Source organism: Triturus cristatus, chromosome 2_2 (genome assembly GCF_964204655.1).
Source record: "Triturus cristatus chromosome 2_2, aTriCri1.1, whole genome shotgun sequence".
Lineage (NCBI taxonomy): Eukaryota > Metazoa > Chordata > Amphibia > Caudata > Salamandridae > Triturus > Triturus cristatus.
The window spans coordinates 496,104,337-496,117,544 of NC_140582.1; the positions used below are offsets into that span (position 1 = coordinate 496,104,337).

General features: G+C 44.1%; 1 protein-coding gene across 2 annotated transcripts in view; it reads right to left on the reverse strand.

Annotated features, from left to right (window-relative positions):
- Positions 1-13,208, reverse strand: part of LOC146862412 (uncharacterized) — a 568,567-nt gene that overhangs the window by 423,381 nt on the left and 131,978 nt on the right. For both annotated transcript variants that reach the window (XM_085641608.1, XM_085641609.1), the window contains exon 3: positions 3,801-3,830. In XM_085641608.1, coding sequence (XP_085497734.1) covers positions 3,801-3,830 — 30 coding nt within the window. The remainder of the gene's footprint in view (positions 1-3,800; positions 3,831-13,208) is intronic.

Consider the following 13,208-nt stretch of genomic DNA (forward strand, 5'->3'; position numbering starts at 1 on the left):
CTTTGCTTTTGAAACATTTGCTCACACAGTGCAGTTCCCTGGTTTGGGTAGCATTGAAATTTTAAATACTACCAGTCTTGAATCTGTCCCCAAATCCTTTTCCCTCCCTTTGACTCCACTTAAGCCGGGATCCTCTTTTTGTGAAACGGATAAAATGCTCTGATGCTGGCACTGGGTTTCAACCATCTCTCCCTAGGGGCAAGGACACTAAGTTGTGAGAAGAATGACTGAACCCCATGAGTTTTTATGAGAGACTGACTCATTCGTTATGGTCTTGTATCCACCATACAAAGCCCTGCTTACTACTTGTCCAACCAGCCTCTTGGCTTTTTCAAGTGGGAGTGACTATATTTGTGTGACAAGTTTTGTCAAAATGGATTTGTGTACTCCAGCAGTTGGTCTTCCTAAACTGATGTTAGGGGGAGATTGAACATGCTGATCCTGAATGGTACACCAATTCAGTACATCCTATGGAAATATTACTGTAACATTTCTTCTTCTTGCTCCCAGCTACTATGTCCCAACCCTATCTGCGTCTTCTTCTCCATGTGGGCTCTTCCCATTGCCCGATCTGTCCTTTTTCTTCACACTATTATACAGGTTCTTGCTTTCAGCAGTATACCATTAAAGTGTCAACAGTGACAGGTAATGACCCTTTTCAGTTTTATCTCTTCCTAACAATGTAAAGCTAAAGCTAGTCAATATGCATAGGGCACTGTTTTCATCTGCGATCAAAGCACAGCCATTGGGATTGCTTATAGATCAGAGTATGAAATGTGTGAGGAAAGACACAAATTTAGAAAAAGGGAAGTTTGGTAATTGATACAGAGTGTCCAGGATGGGTGGTGCAAATACCACAAACAGAGGAGGTATCCTTTGCAGCGCGCAGAGGAATGGAGCCCGTAGTGGCACAAAAGATATACAGCATTATACTGATGATGATGAGTTCCTCAAACTGCAAGGGGATGTTAGAATATGGATCAACATTAATTTATCCTGATTCAGAAGAGGAATTCTAGGAGGATTTGGTAGAAGCAAGTAAAAGTTATTCCAAACAGATTCTGAAGAATCCGCAGGGCAAAGAAAGGTGTTGTCCTAAGGCCATTAGGCATGACAGGAGTGCAGATTGGTGGCCCTTGTGTCATGTAAGTGATTACAGCAAAGAGTGGATCTTTCAATATGGGTATGCAGAATATCATGAGGGCAGAATAGTCATAGCCTATTATTGATGAGAAAGTCTTCAGTGCAGAGCAGCAACCACAATTGTAATACCTGAGTGTTAGAAATGTGGTTACTGGTGGGGGGGGCAGTGAAACCCTACTCAAGCAGCAAACACAATTCTTGTCAGGATGAAACACACGCACACCCCAAATTAATCTGTGCTCAACCCTCTGGTAGCTTGGAACAAACGCAGTCAGACTTAACTTAGAGGCAATGTGAAAAGTGTTTATGCAGCACTTCAAACAGTAATAAAGTGAAAAACATTACACAGGAAAAATCCCACACCAATTAAGAAAAATAGAGCAAAATGTATAAATATATTTGAGCCCAAAATGACAAAGATTCAAGTAGAATAACCACAGATTTCAATTTTAAAAATGTTGTGAAAATCAGGCGATAAGAAGCAAAAAGCGCCAACCGTGGTTATCTGGTCATGGTAGACCGGTTCAAGGTCACAAGTTCAGGCTGTTTTAGGACTGAGTTCAGTTGCTGAGAAAGTACGTTTTGGGCCTGGGAATCGAGATGTGAAGCCTTGTACTGCACTGTGAGGACTTGCGTCAAGTAGTCATCAACAAGGGGCTGCAATGTGAAATCTGGCGTTGAGGTGCGCCGCTCAGAAGCAAGTCCATGAGCCGCTGTCGAGAAGATGCGTTGCACAATGACAGGTCGATGAGCAGTCAACTAAGAGATGCGATGTCCTGTCCTGGCATTGAGGAAGCCACAGGAACTTGAGAGAACTTGCAAGGACATACGTTGGCGTAGAGGACGAGCTGTGTCACGCAGGTTCAGAGACGATGGCGAGCTGCACCACAGTGCATCGAGATGCGGAGAGATGTGTTGACGTTGAAGAAGCCTGTTATGTCCCTGTGGCTTAGAACAGGGGGCCCGCCAACTGAACCTTGGATGTTTACTTGAGTTCTGGATCCACATAGGCAGGGTGGATTCAGCATTGTGGTTCGCAGCAAGCAGAACAGTCAGGGAGAGGCAACAGCAGGCCTTGAGTAGAAAAGTAGTCCTTAGTCAGCAAATAGGGCGGCAGAGCCGACTTCACAGCTGGACAGTCCTTCCTGGCAGAGGCCACAGGTCTAGAAGTGGTCTGAAGAGTTGGGTCTGATGGTTCACTATTTATGCCTGGTGCCCACTTTGAAGTAATAATAATAATAAAGGAGTTTGTAAAGCGCATGGTGACGCCATCTCGGCGTGTCCCCGCGCTGTGACAAGGAGAAGTTTCTAGAGGCTTCCACCCCCCAAAGGTGTTTGGAATTTCCTGCCTCCCTACCCTGGCCTCAGCTTGTCTGGGGACACATATCAAGTCAGAAATGGCCCATCCTGCCAACATCTATTTCCCCTTTGTCTCACTGCCTGGGAGCAATACACAGTGACTAACTTCCATTTACACCTAGTCATGTGACCCAGGATACAGGATGCAGGCACCAAATGGTTAGGACAAAATAATGCCAACTTTCTAAAAGTGGCATTTTCCGAATTGTGACTAAAATTCTGACTTTTCTTTTAAAGAGGTTTTAATTTACAATTCCTTAAACGCCAAACTCAACATTCCTACCTGCTCCCAATTGAAGGGGGGTCATTATGATAGCGGGCAGATCGCCAAAATCTACCGCCTGCATAACTTTTCACCCCGCCACATTACGATGGCGGGGGGGACCCCGGCGGACGAGAAGACCGTCCTCCGGTTTTCCGCCGGTAGGCAATCTGCCCGATTGCCTACCAGGCGGAAAAGCCCAAGAATACGGTGGCGGTGCCTTGCAGGCACCGCCATCAATATTATCATCATGGCGGTGAATTGCCTTTTCATGGCGGATACTCCATTGACTGAACATCTAATGTTGAAGGCAATGTTTATTTTAGAGATGGGTTGGGTGGGTGCTGCATTCTAATACGGTGGCAAAGATTCATCTACCTGAAGAGGCATGGAAATTGGAAGTTCACTTAGAAAGTTTGAAGTGGAGCTACTTATAACATTTTCATAAGATTTCCATGCTCGTAAAGGCACACACTCAGGTTCAGATGCGCCCTACTATAGTCCATTGTGTATGTATGAGTGCCCCCCTATTATCGTATTTAACCTTTTCTGAAGCCATGCACAAGCCAGTGGTCCTAAACTGGTGCATCTTCTTTGCATGCGTTGAAATTCACAATTATCAGGCAATATCCCTTTTCGTTATATCTAGAATGCACTATACAAAATGACTCATCTGTCCAAACTGAGAACAATACATAATAAACAGACATCACTGGTAATCAATGTACATTTCTAAATGGGATTGGCATAGTTCACTTCATTGCTTTTTCCATTCCATGTTTTCTGGAAACAAAGGCTCCTTCTTGACCTTTTTCACCCAGGACAATGTTTCTTTTATCAAACATCATGATCATCTCCATATTCCTTTCGGAGTTTTATGTATCAAAGGAATATTGTTTCCAAGTGCCCATCATATTTATAAATGCAAGAACTAGAAACATCGAAAGAGTGCAATTTCAACATAGCTATGAGATTTCAAAATATTTAAAAAGTCTTGTGATAGATTCCAAAAAATCAGTCTAAAGAATTGGCTTACCTCCTTTTCTTTTTGTCGGGGCCGTAGTACCTGTTAAAGCAAAATATTGAAACACAGTTGAGCAAAGGAAGGGGACAAAGATTTGCCACAGAACTGATACATGATAAGGGCCATATTATACATTAAACTTAATCTAGATGAACTGTTCTGATCTTTCAATGCAAGCGTGTCTTCTCCACTGATTAAGTACAGTGTGTATGAATTTCAGAATGTGATTGCTGCAGGAACACACTTATGAAGGCTTCTTTGAAAGCCACTATTAGTACATTATTGAATCTCCTGTCAGTAAGGAAGAATGCAGTAATTGGGTATGTCTGGGTTTGAGTCCTGAATGTGCAACAGTGCCTGTGAGAACTTGATTGTTTGGTTTCCGCAGGGGAGTGGATATTGTGAGAAGTTTATATAGTCTTTGATGTTCCCAGAATGTTAAATGGTTTTGGTGAACTGAGAGCAATGAGCTCTTAGACACATAACCCCGGCTGTCTCCTGTGGGGTCCTGGCCAATTGAAGGATGGAGTGGACCTTTGGGAGCCCAAGGACTGAAGTCACACAGTGGGGCCATGGCCCTATACAGTTCAGCATGAGGTTACGGTGAACCAAAGACCTTCCACTGGGAGAATCCCTCCTAATGCATGGACCGGACCCCGGAGAACCCTGGATTGTTCTCTTGGTGACCCAAGGACTCGTCAAGTCCACAGGTGGCCAGATTCTGCAGGGCCACACGTCCAAGACCACCCTCAATAAGTTCAAGATGTAACTAATGCAGATGGGACTTCAGAACTTGGACCATTAGATTCCTGTGTAAGCTTTAAGTGGGTGACACATTGCACATTACAACTGATGGGGTCACCATCACCAGTTGTCTTAGCTAGGGTCTCCAGGCAGAGACTTTATTTTCAGACTAACTCATAATGGTCTATCTGAAATCATTTCACATGTTCCTGTGCTACTGCACTACTGATTGTAATGCTGTCTCAGGATTGAGTGTAAGACCCTTCTATGTAGTTTCCACCAGGAAGAGAAGAGATTTCCTTGGTGAAGGAAGGACATCCCTAGAAATACCTTCCAAATTGGAATGTACACCCTTAAGGCTTGAGTGTTTGAAATGTACAAATATGTATATGTTTCCCTGAAGGAGTGAGGTTTATATTTACTGTGCATAGTTCAGGATGCAGCCCACCTCCTCTAGTCTCCCTCACCACCGTGCTGCATGTGCACAACCACTGCTCGCCAAATACACCATAGACGTTTAGGACCTCTCTCCAAACCTTCTCTTCCTCACCCAGACTTGGCTAAATCATAATCTGCTCCAGACATCGCAGTGGCCGCTCACCCTTCCCCATTTCAATATCTATACACACAAAAAAAACCTAGAAAACCAGAGATGGACTAGCCATCATCAACAAAGAAAAAAATCACCTGCTGAATGACTTCAGCGAACACCAGCAACTGCCTAGAACACATGACCATCAAACTCTGCACCTTGAGCACCACCATCCTGGCAAAGGACCTACTCTACAGGCCTTCTTGACCAAGATCCAGCTTCTACACCACTCTTGCAGACCTCATCGGGCCACTGGCGCTCACCTCCAACTCTTTCGTTCTACTCAGAAACCTCAACTCTCACCTAGAAGATCACACTGACCTCCAATGCCACCAACCTCCTGGATGACCTGAGCATATCAGAAGTCACCCAACAAGAGAAGGACCCCACCTAGGTAGCCGTACATCTCCCCGTATTCACCATCTTCTCCAACATCATGGTGGACAAGCCCACCCTACTCACCTGGATTGTCCACTCCCTTGTTTGTTTCGGCTTACATATGCCCAACTAGAACAGAACCAAGCATACCAAGACCTACAAGTGCAACTGGAATAAAATTGATGAAAAATCTTGAAGCTCAGTCAGGACACCCAATTACCACCATGACCTTACATGCTCCTTCATGAACTTCAACATTTGGATAACCTCCTGCCCTGAATTCCTTGCTCCTATAAAACTATCTCCACATCATGCTCCAAGCCACAAATAAGCTGGTAGACAGAAAACCTCCGACTCAACAATCTCCAATGAAAACAGTTAGAACGCCATTGGCACCATAACCGAGAACAAGGACAAAGACACCTGTAGATCATCCCTCCAGATATACCTCCAGCAGCTCAGAACCATCAACCATGCAGCACTCACCAAATAGATCTAAAACAGTTCCAACACCACAAAAGAAATCTTCACCATAGTGAGGCGATTTAGAACGTCCGCTGTCAGCTCCACAACTATCACCCCTCACAAGACTGCTGTACCCACTATTTCACCAACAGAATTAACACCATCCACGACAACTTAATCCCGCAACCTGACCTTCCCACCCTTGCCATCCTCCACCAAGATGAGAACACCACGCTGGATACCTCCATGGCCTGCTGGCCAGCCATCACCCCACGGGAAACCGCAAACACCATGCACTCCACCCACTCTAGAGCCCCTTCTTATCCATCTCCTCACTTCATAAACCAAGGACCCAAGCCCATCAGCACTGCCCTCAATCCAATTCTCAATGACTCTCTCACCACCGCCACCTTCCCAGGATCTTGGAAACGCGTCACCATCTTACCCTTTACCCAAAGACATTGGCACACTGCAGATCCATCTCTTTTCCGCTACCCGGTCAAAGTGCTAGAAAAGGTCATCAACCTCAGACTGGTCAACTAACTTAATGCCAAACACCTCCTGGACCGCTTTCAATCTGGATTCAGACAAAACCACAGCCCTAATCACTGCCACAGACAACATCCACCTCAACATGGACCCAGGGGACACAGTGGCTCTAATCCTACTTCACCTCTTGGCTGCTTTCGATATCGTCTACCACCCCATCCTCATCCAATGCCTCCACAAGACCAGGATCCATGGACCACAACAGCAATGGGCCAGCTTCTTCCCTTCAGGAAGCTCCCAAACAGCTTAACCCTGTACTCATACATGCCTCCAACTTTGTAATAGTGCAACTTGATCCGAGGCATCCCTCAAGGCACCTTGCTTAGCCCTCTGCTTTTCAATATTCGCATGATGCCACTCAAAACACCAGCGCACTCACAGGCTTAGCATCATCACTTATGCCACTGACACCCAGCTCATCCACTCCCTCTCAGAAGACACTTCGAAAACCCACGAAAACCTAATGAGCTGCATTTTGAGGTCACAAACTGGATGTAAGCCAACTGCTTAAAACTGATCACTTAAAAAACGGAAGGGCTCATATTTGGAAAAGACACCTCTCTCTGATCCTCAGACTGGTGGCCCTCAGAGCTAGCCTACCGGGGTCCAAAAGCCTGAAACAACCTCTCTTTCCACATCAGAGCCACCAGCTCCATCTCAGAATCCCCCAGGAAACTAAAAACCAGGCTCTTCCAATAGGCTTCAATCAGGGCTGCTCCACCCTTCTGGGTGGTATGTTCACCATACAAATAAACGTAGCATAACATAACAAATGCAGTGATGACCAGGGCCAGAAAGCAACACATTCCATTGATTTGTGCTTCAGAAATGATCTCCCTCACTCACTCACTCACTCACCATTGGCTTAGATCTTCGAGCCCACAATATATTCTGAAGAGCTTATTGAGACGTACCGTCGCAATATGTTTTAAGTCACCGAAAAACAGTTCTGTACTAAGCATTGCTAGAGAAACAGTCTGAATGCAGTCAATAATCCATATGCACATTGGTTCACTTTTTTCTGGCTTCCCGACCTGTTTTTTTTGCTAAATGAGACAAAAACTGTCTTATTCAAAGCTCTAATACAGCTAACATGCTGAAAACATTAATTCTAATACCACAAGAAGTTCAACAACAAATTGTCATGTTATGTGAAACATTCTTATATATCTTTAAAGTACATTCACTAAGAGGAGAACTTGAGTTATTTCAAGAGCATGCAAGTATTGAAATGCCTATCCCAACCCCAATCCCTTGCTTGCCTTTCTGGTAGAGGCCCAGGTGATAGTTGAGGAGTGATTCTCCTGATCGCATGAGGCTGGAGTCTTGTAGATTCAGAGACAATGAGGCCCAGAGTCAAAAATCTCAATATCCAAGGTCAGTGCAGAAATGCATAGGAATGCATGTTGATTTGTAAGGGACATTCAAGAATGAATGCACTCAGTGAGACTGAACAGCGTTTACTCCACGGCTTGAACCACACTGTGCCTTTATAATATGGTCTGAACTATGAATGCATCTTTACAATGCGATTCTTTACCTCGCAAGTCGTTACAATGACTTGCCTTCAGGGAAGCATTGTTGGATTGATGTTGGACTTTGAGTCCAACACTTTCCTTACTGTTGTTCAAACTGGAGTTGGAATAGGAAATTATACTGTTCCAACTCCAACGCTTTTCCAGAGGCAAGTCGTTGTAACGACTTATGTGGTAAAAGAACGCGTTGTAAAGACGTGTTCGTGGTTTGGACCACGTGAGAAAGGCATGCAGAGAAAATGCCTGTGTGGTTCCAACACACATCCTTCAAGAAAGTTAATTGAGAATAGAAACAAGTAGAAATTCAAGCATCATTGGGTTAAAAGAAAAAAATGCAGATTGGCATTGAGAAATTATAATGAAGCAATTACTTGCGCTAATCTTCATTACCCTTAGGATGATCCTCCTCATCATAGCTCCTACCTTTGAGGCCGTCCCGCTTCCGACAGGGACTGCATACGCAAGCATGTATAAAATTAAAGTAAATGCAATAGGCGCTTAGTAGACCATTCCACCATGCTCCCTTCTTGTTCGTAACTAAGCCAGTATAATTGCGTAACAGGAAATTAGAGGGCAGGTGGTAACTTATTATGAGAAGGATGACCATCCGAAGAGTAACGAAGATAGTAATTGTCTGAGTACTCTACATATGCTCCTCCTCGTCATAGTTCTTAACTTTGAGGATGTGCCAAATTAAAAAAAGAGACACTGTTATATGCTGCTCAAAAATAAAGTGTGTTCAACAAATACTTCAACACGGAGGCTTCAAATTTTACAGAATCATTATCAAACAACTGTAGTATACAGTGAGCCAAAAAAGTGATGAGGTTAACCCATGCCGCTGCCCTGCATTTTTCCGTCCAGAGCTACCACTCCTGTTTCAGTCCAAGAGGTGGCTAGGCCTCGAGTGGATCTTGGATGGAACTTGCTCCCCCATCTGCTAATTGTAGCCACAGCTGTTTTTTAGGTCTCGCCTGGCGAAAGGAGCGCATGCGCTGCTCTCGACAGAGAGAACCTTTTGGAATCGATTCTCCGCTGTGGGCTCATGCACGCGCCTGCATGGACAAAGATGGCTGCTTTAGCCATCTGTCTGAAGCAGACAGCATGCGCGTGTCCGTGGGACAGTGGACAGTCCACCGCCATCTTGTTCATGCCGGCTTCCTTCAACTCTGGCTCCGGCGTGCTTTCACTTTACACAGTGCACGCGCACGCGACGGACCCAGAGTTGAAGGAAGCCGGTGCGCAATGTTTACAGCTGAGGGGAGCAGAGAGTGCAGCGAGTGGATCATCGGGGGCACTGACTCAGTCTGGCGGCGGGGAAGCAAAGTCTGCTGCGACGGGCAGGTAGGAGAAAGAAGAAACATGTGCAGTTTGTGATTCAGTGAAATTCTCTAGTATGCCCCCCCCCCCCTCTTTTGTTCCTGTTGTAATGATCCAGGAATATTTGTCTGTTTCATAGACTTGAGCAATGAGCCCTGGAGGCTCATGGAACAGATATACTCGTAACACATTTTTCTTATCAGAAGACGTTTGGCAGCGCAGTGCATAAGAAAGGTCTTGATACATAAACTGTAAGGCACAGAGCACACTCTCTCCCACATCCCGTCCATTTAAACTCCGGAACGTATTGGCCAGAGACTTCATTAAGGGAGATTTCTAGTCACTTAGATGTATCTAAACATAGTTCAGCCTCATAAAGTGTCAGTTATTTACACTGCAAATTCCAGACACCAAACTCTGTAGTATCACAAGCCACATTGCGCTAGCAACGGGCATGCATATGTATATATTTAGATTTTAATTATAAAGGCCTACTTGTTACCTTTCGTTGGTTGTTTAAAATGTTAAGATGAAAGCCGATGCATCAATAAACTATTAACAAGCCATTCACCAGTTGGATTACGAGTTCAATTGCACTTCAGAACTTTCCCTGGAGGCTGCAGCTCATAGAACACAAACACCCCAACATTTGCACTACAGACTACAGCAGCTACGTTGCTTCTGCTACTAAACAACTTTTAAACAATTTCAAGTATCTGTAAATGACATCACACGTAGCACAAGTGATATGACCATGTTATACAGTACTGGCTCACACCACACCCATGTTCTTTTTTTTAATTCTGCCACCGTCCTTTCTAAAATATGTTTGTTCGGATGAAATTCAACATTAAAATGAAGTGCTGAAACCTCTCAGTCTACATACGTAGGCAGCGTTTGCAAGCTTCAGACAGGCTCCCCTCGTGTCAGGGTGGCAGAATGGTACTGCTTTCAAACCTGTCACATGCCAAGAAAGATGTCTCTTTTCTTTGTTGACAAGTGTGTGTCACCACACACACTTGTCAACAAAGCTTGGCCCGCTCTGTTTTTGTACAGTCTGCAGTGGATTTGATTGCGACATTTGTTTCAATGTGTTCCACCCGGCCACGCTGATGTTCACTGTCCCTGTGTGCTCATCTTCACACCAGTCCCTTCCCCGAGCTGCCATCATCCTGTTCCTTACAGGGCCTGAAAGAGGCTCGCTTGAGGTGACCAAAAAGTGACACTCTGGTGACACAGAAATCGTAACTAAATACACGACAATAATTCCAAGAGCTATAAGACATGATGGAACGAACACCTTGTCCACTGTCCATGACCACATTTAATAGGAATGCTGGAGATATATAGGGTACCACCCCCGGGGGTGTCCGTCCTTGGCCTTTAGACAGCAGACGTGTTCTGTGGCTGCTGTTATGGTATAGACTGGTTTGGCTCCCTTCTGAGAGGCTGTTGATCTTTTCGTTGTTACCACCGCCTTTGGTACAGAACCGTCATCTTGTATTCCAGTCATTCTGCCTTGCTGCTCGTATTAGGAGGAGAGCATGTAGCCTTACGGCCAGAGCGGTCTACTTGGAAGTTGGGGAACCGGGTTCGAGTCTCTGCAATGACGCTCAACATCCTGTGATTCTGGACAAATCACTTAGGGCCATATGTAGGAAGCCAAATACCGGTCGGTAACGGCCGATTTTCGGTAAATATCCCGTTACCGACCTGTATTTAGGCTTTTGCTATGTAGGGGGCATATTTCAGGATTCGGTAATTTACCGAATCGGTAAAATTACCGAATCGGTAATTTTACCGATTCGGTAAATACCGAATCCTGAAATGAGATGTAGGGGGAGTGTCTCGTCGGTGTGTGGATTCGTTATTTACCACCAACTAATAGTCGATGGTAAATGACGAATACCTGTAAAAAAGAATTATTGTGCTTTTTGCAATGTGCAATGTGGCAGACATACATGCCCTTAGGGCATGTATGTGCGCCACATGTGCACACATGCACGAATCAGTGGTGCAACAGGGTGTCAATGTGACACCCTGCCACCCATGATGATGCCTCCCCTGTTACCGATTCGGTATTTACCGAATCGGTAATGGCAACTGGCTTCCCATTCATTCCTATGGGCCTCTAGGCCCATAGGAATGAATGGGAAGCCAGTTGCCATTACCGATTCGGTAAATACCGATTCTTAAATACCGACATTTACCGAATCGGTAATAATTTACCTACATTACATTTACCGATTCATAAATACCGAATCGGTAAAATTCGGTATTTAAGAATCGGTAAATGTAATTTACCTACATATGGCCCTTAATCTCCCCGTGCCTAACAAAAACAAGCATTGAAAATGCAATAGGTCTCGCCTTTGATTAAGTTAAAGCCATTTGCTTTGCTAATGGTATTGTATAGCAAAGTAAATGGCTTTAACTTACTCAACGGCGAGACCTATTGCATTTTCAATGCTTGTTCTCCCTGTTGCCTGTCCCAAAAGAGATAAAGAGGGCTGAGATTTTCTGAAATTCTTAGATTTCTCCAAGTATATCAGAAGAGCTCTTTTCACATCATCAGTCAAAGGAACGTTATCTGAGGTTTGATACAACAGAAGAATTATTTCCTGAAAGGAGTAAAAATGAGCAGATCTGAGTACTACCCTATCAGGGAGAAATCTAATAATAGGGATAGGTGATCAAGAACAAAGTTAACTCTGTTAGGGCCAGATATAGGTAAATGCATTTTTGCGATTCCTTAATAGCGATTTTTAGGGAATCGCTATTAAGGACTTACAAAATGCCATGTAAGTAGGAATCGCAATATTTTTTGCAATTTCTTATTATTCCTTAATTGTGAATCGCATATCGCGATTCGCAATCAAGGAATACCATCCCATTCATTCTCTCTAGGCCCATAGGAATGCATGGGAATTGCGCACGCAATTTGCGAGTACCCAGTAGGTACTCGCAAATTGCGTGTGCAATTTCAAGGGTGCAAGGGTTCCAGAGGGACACCCTGTTGCACCCCTGAAATGTGCATGTGTGCACATGTGGCGCACATACATGCCCTGAGGTACAGCACTAAATTCTTTAATAGCTAAGTTCGACCTCGAACTTCTGAGTTGCACCGTGAACAGGGATAACATTAAATGCCCAAAATTTACAGGCAGGGATGCCGCTATTAGCATTGACCATGTTTTGATTTCGTGTAGTAATGATTATGCCAACTTATGGATTACAGAACAGGCTAACATTATTATGTTGGGGGAAAAGACAACTAAATAACACTAAGAGTATTACTAATATTACCCCCACAAGAGCAAATGGCACGAGGATCAAATGGTCAGGCGTTGACCCCGAGAAAATACAAAAGGAAGTGATTGCTAAATGTAGACAGGAAATAGATCACTGTCTTAGTGAAGAGCTAAATCCAACACTTCTGATTCCTAGTTTCCTTAAAATAACCAAGATTATAGAGGACCTCTTTACCAAGAATCATAAATGCAACAAAAAAAAAAATACACGTAGGATGGTTTAATATGAATTGTACCCAGGCCTTACATAGCCTGAAGTTAGCACTAGGAATTAAGCCTCGTAATAAAATAAATATACAAGAATTACGTTCTAAATATAAACGGACTATTGATGCCCGTAAAAAAGAATTGCAAGGTGAAGCATGGGATAAACTTAGTTTAGCTGCAGCAACTAATAATAGCAAACTATTCTGGGAGACAGTAAATAGCCCTTTTTTAAAAGATGATTGCCAACCAGAATTAACCTCGTATGTAAACTGTAATGCCTGGATTGAACATTTTACTAACATTTTTAACCCAGATAGGA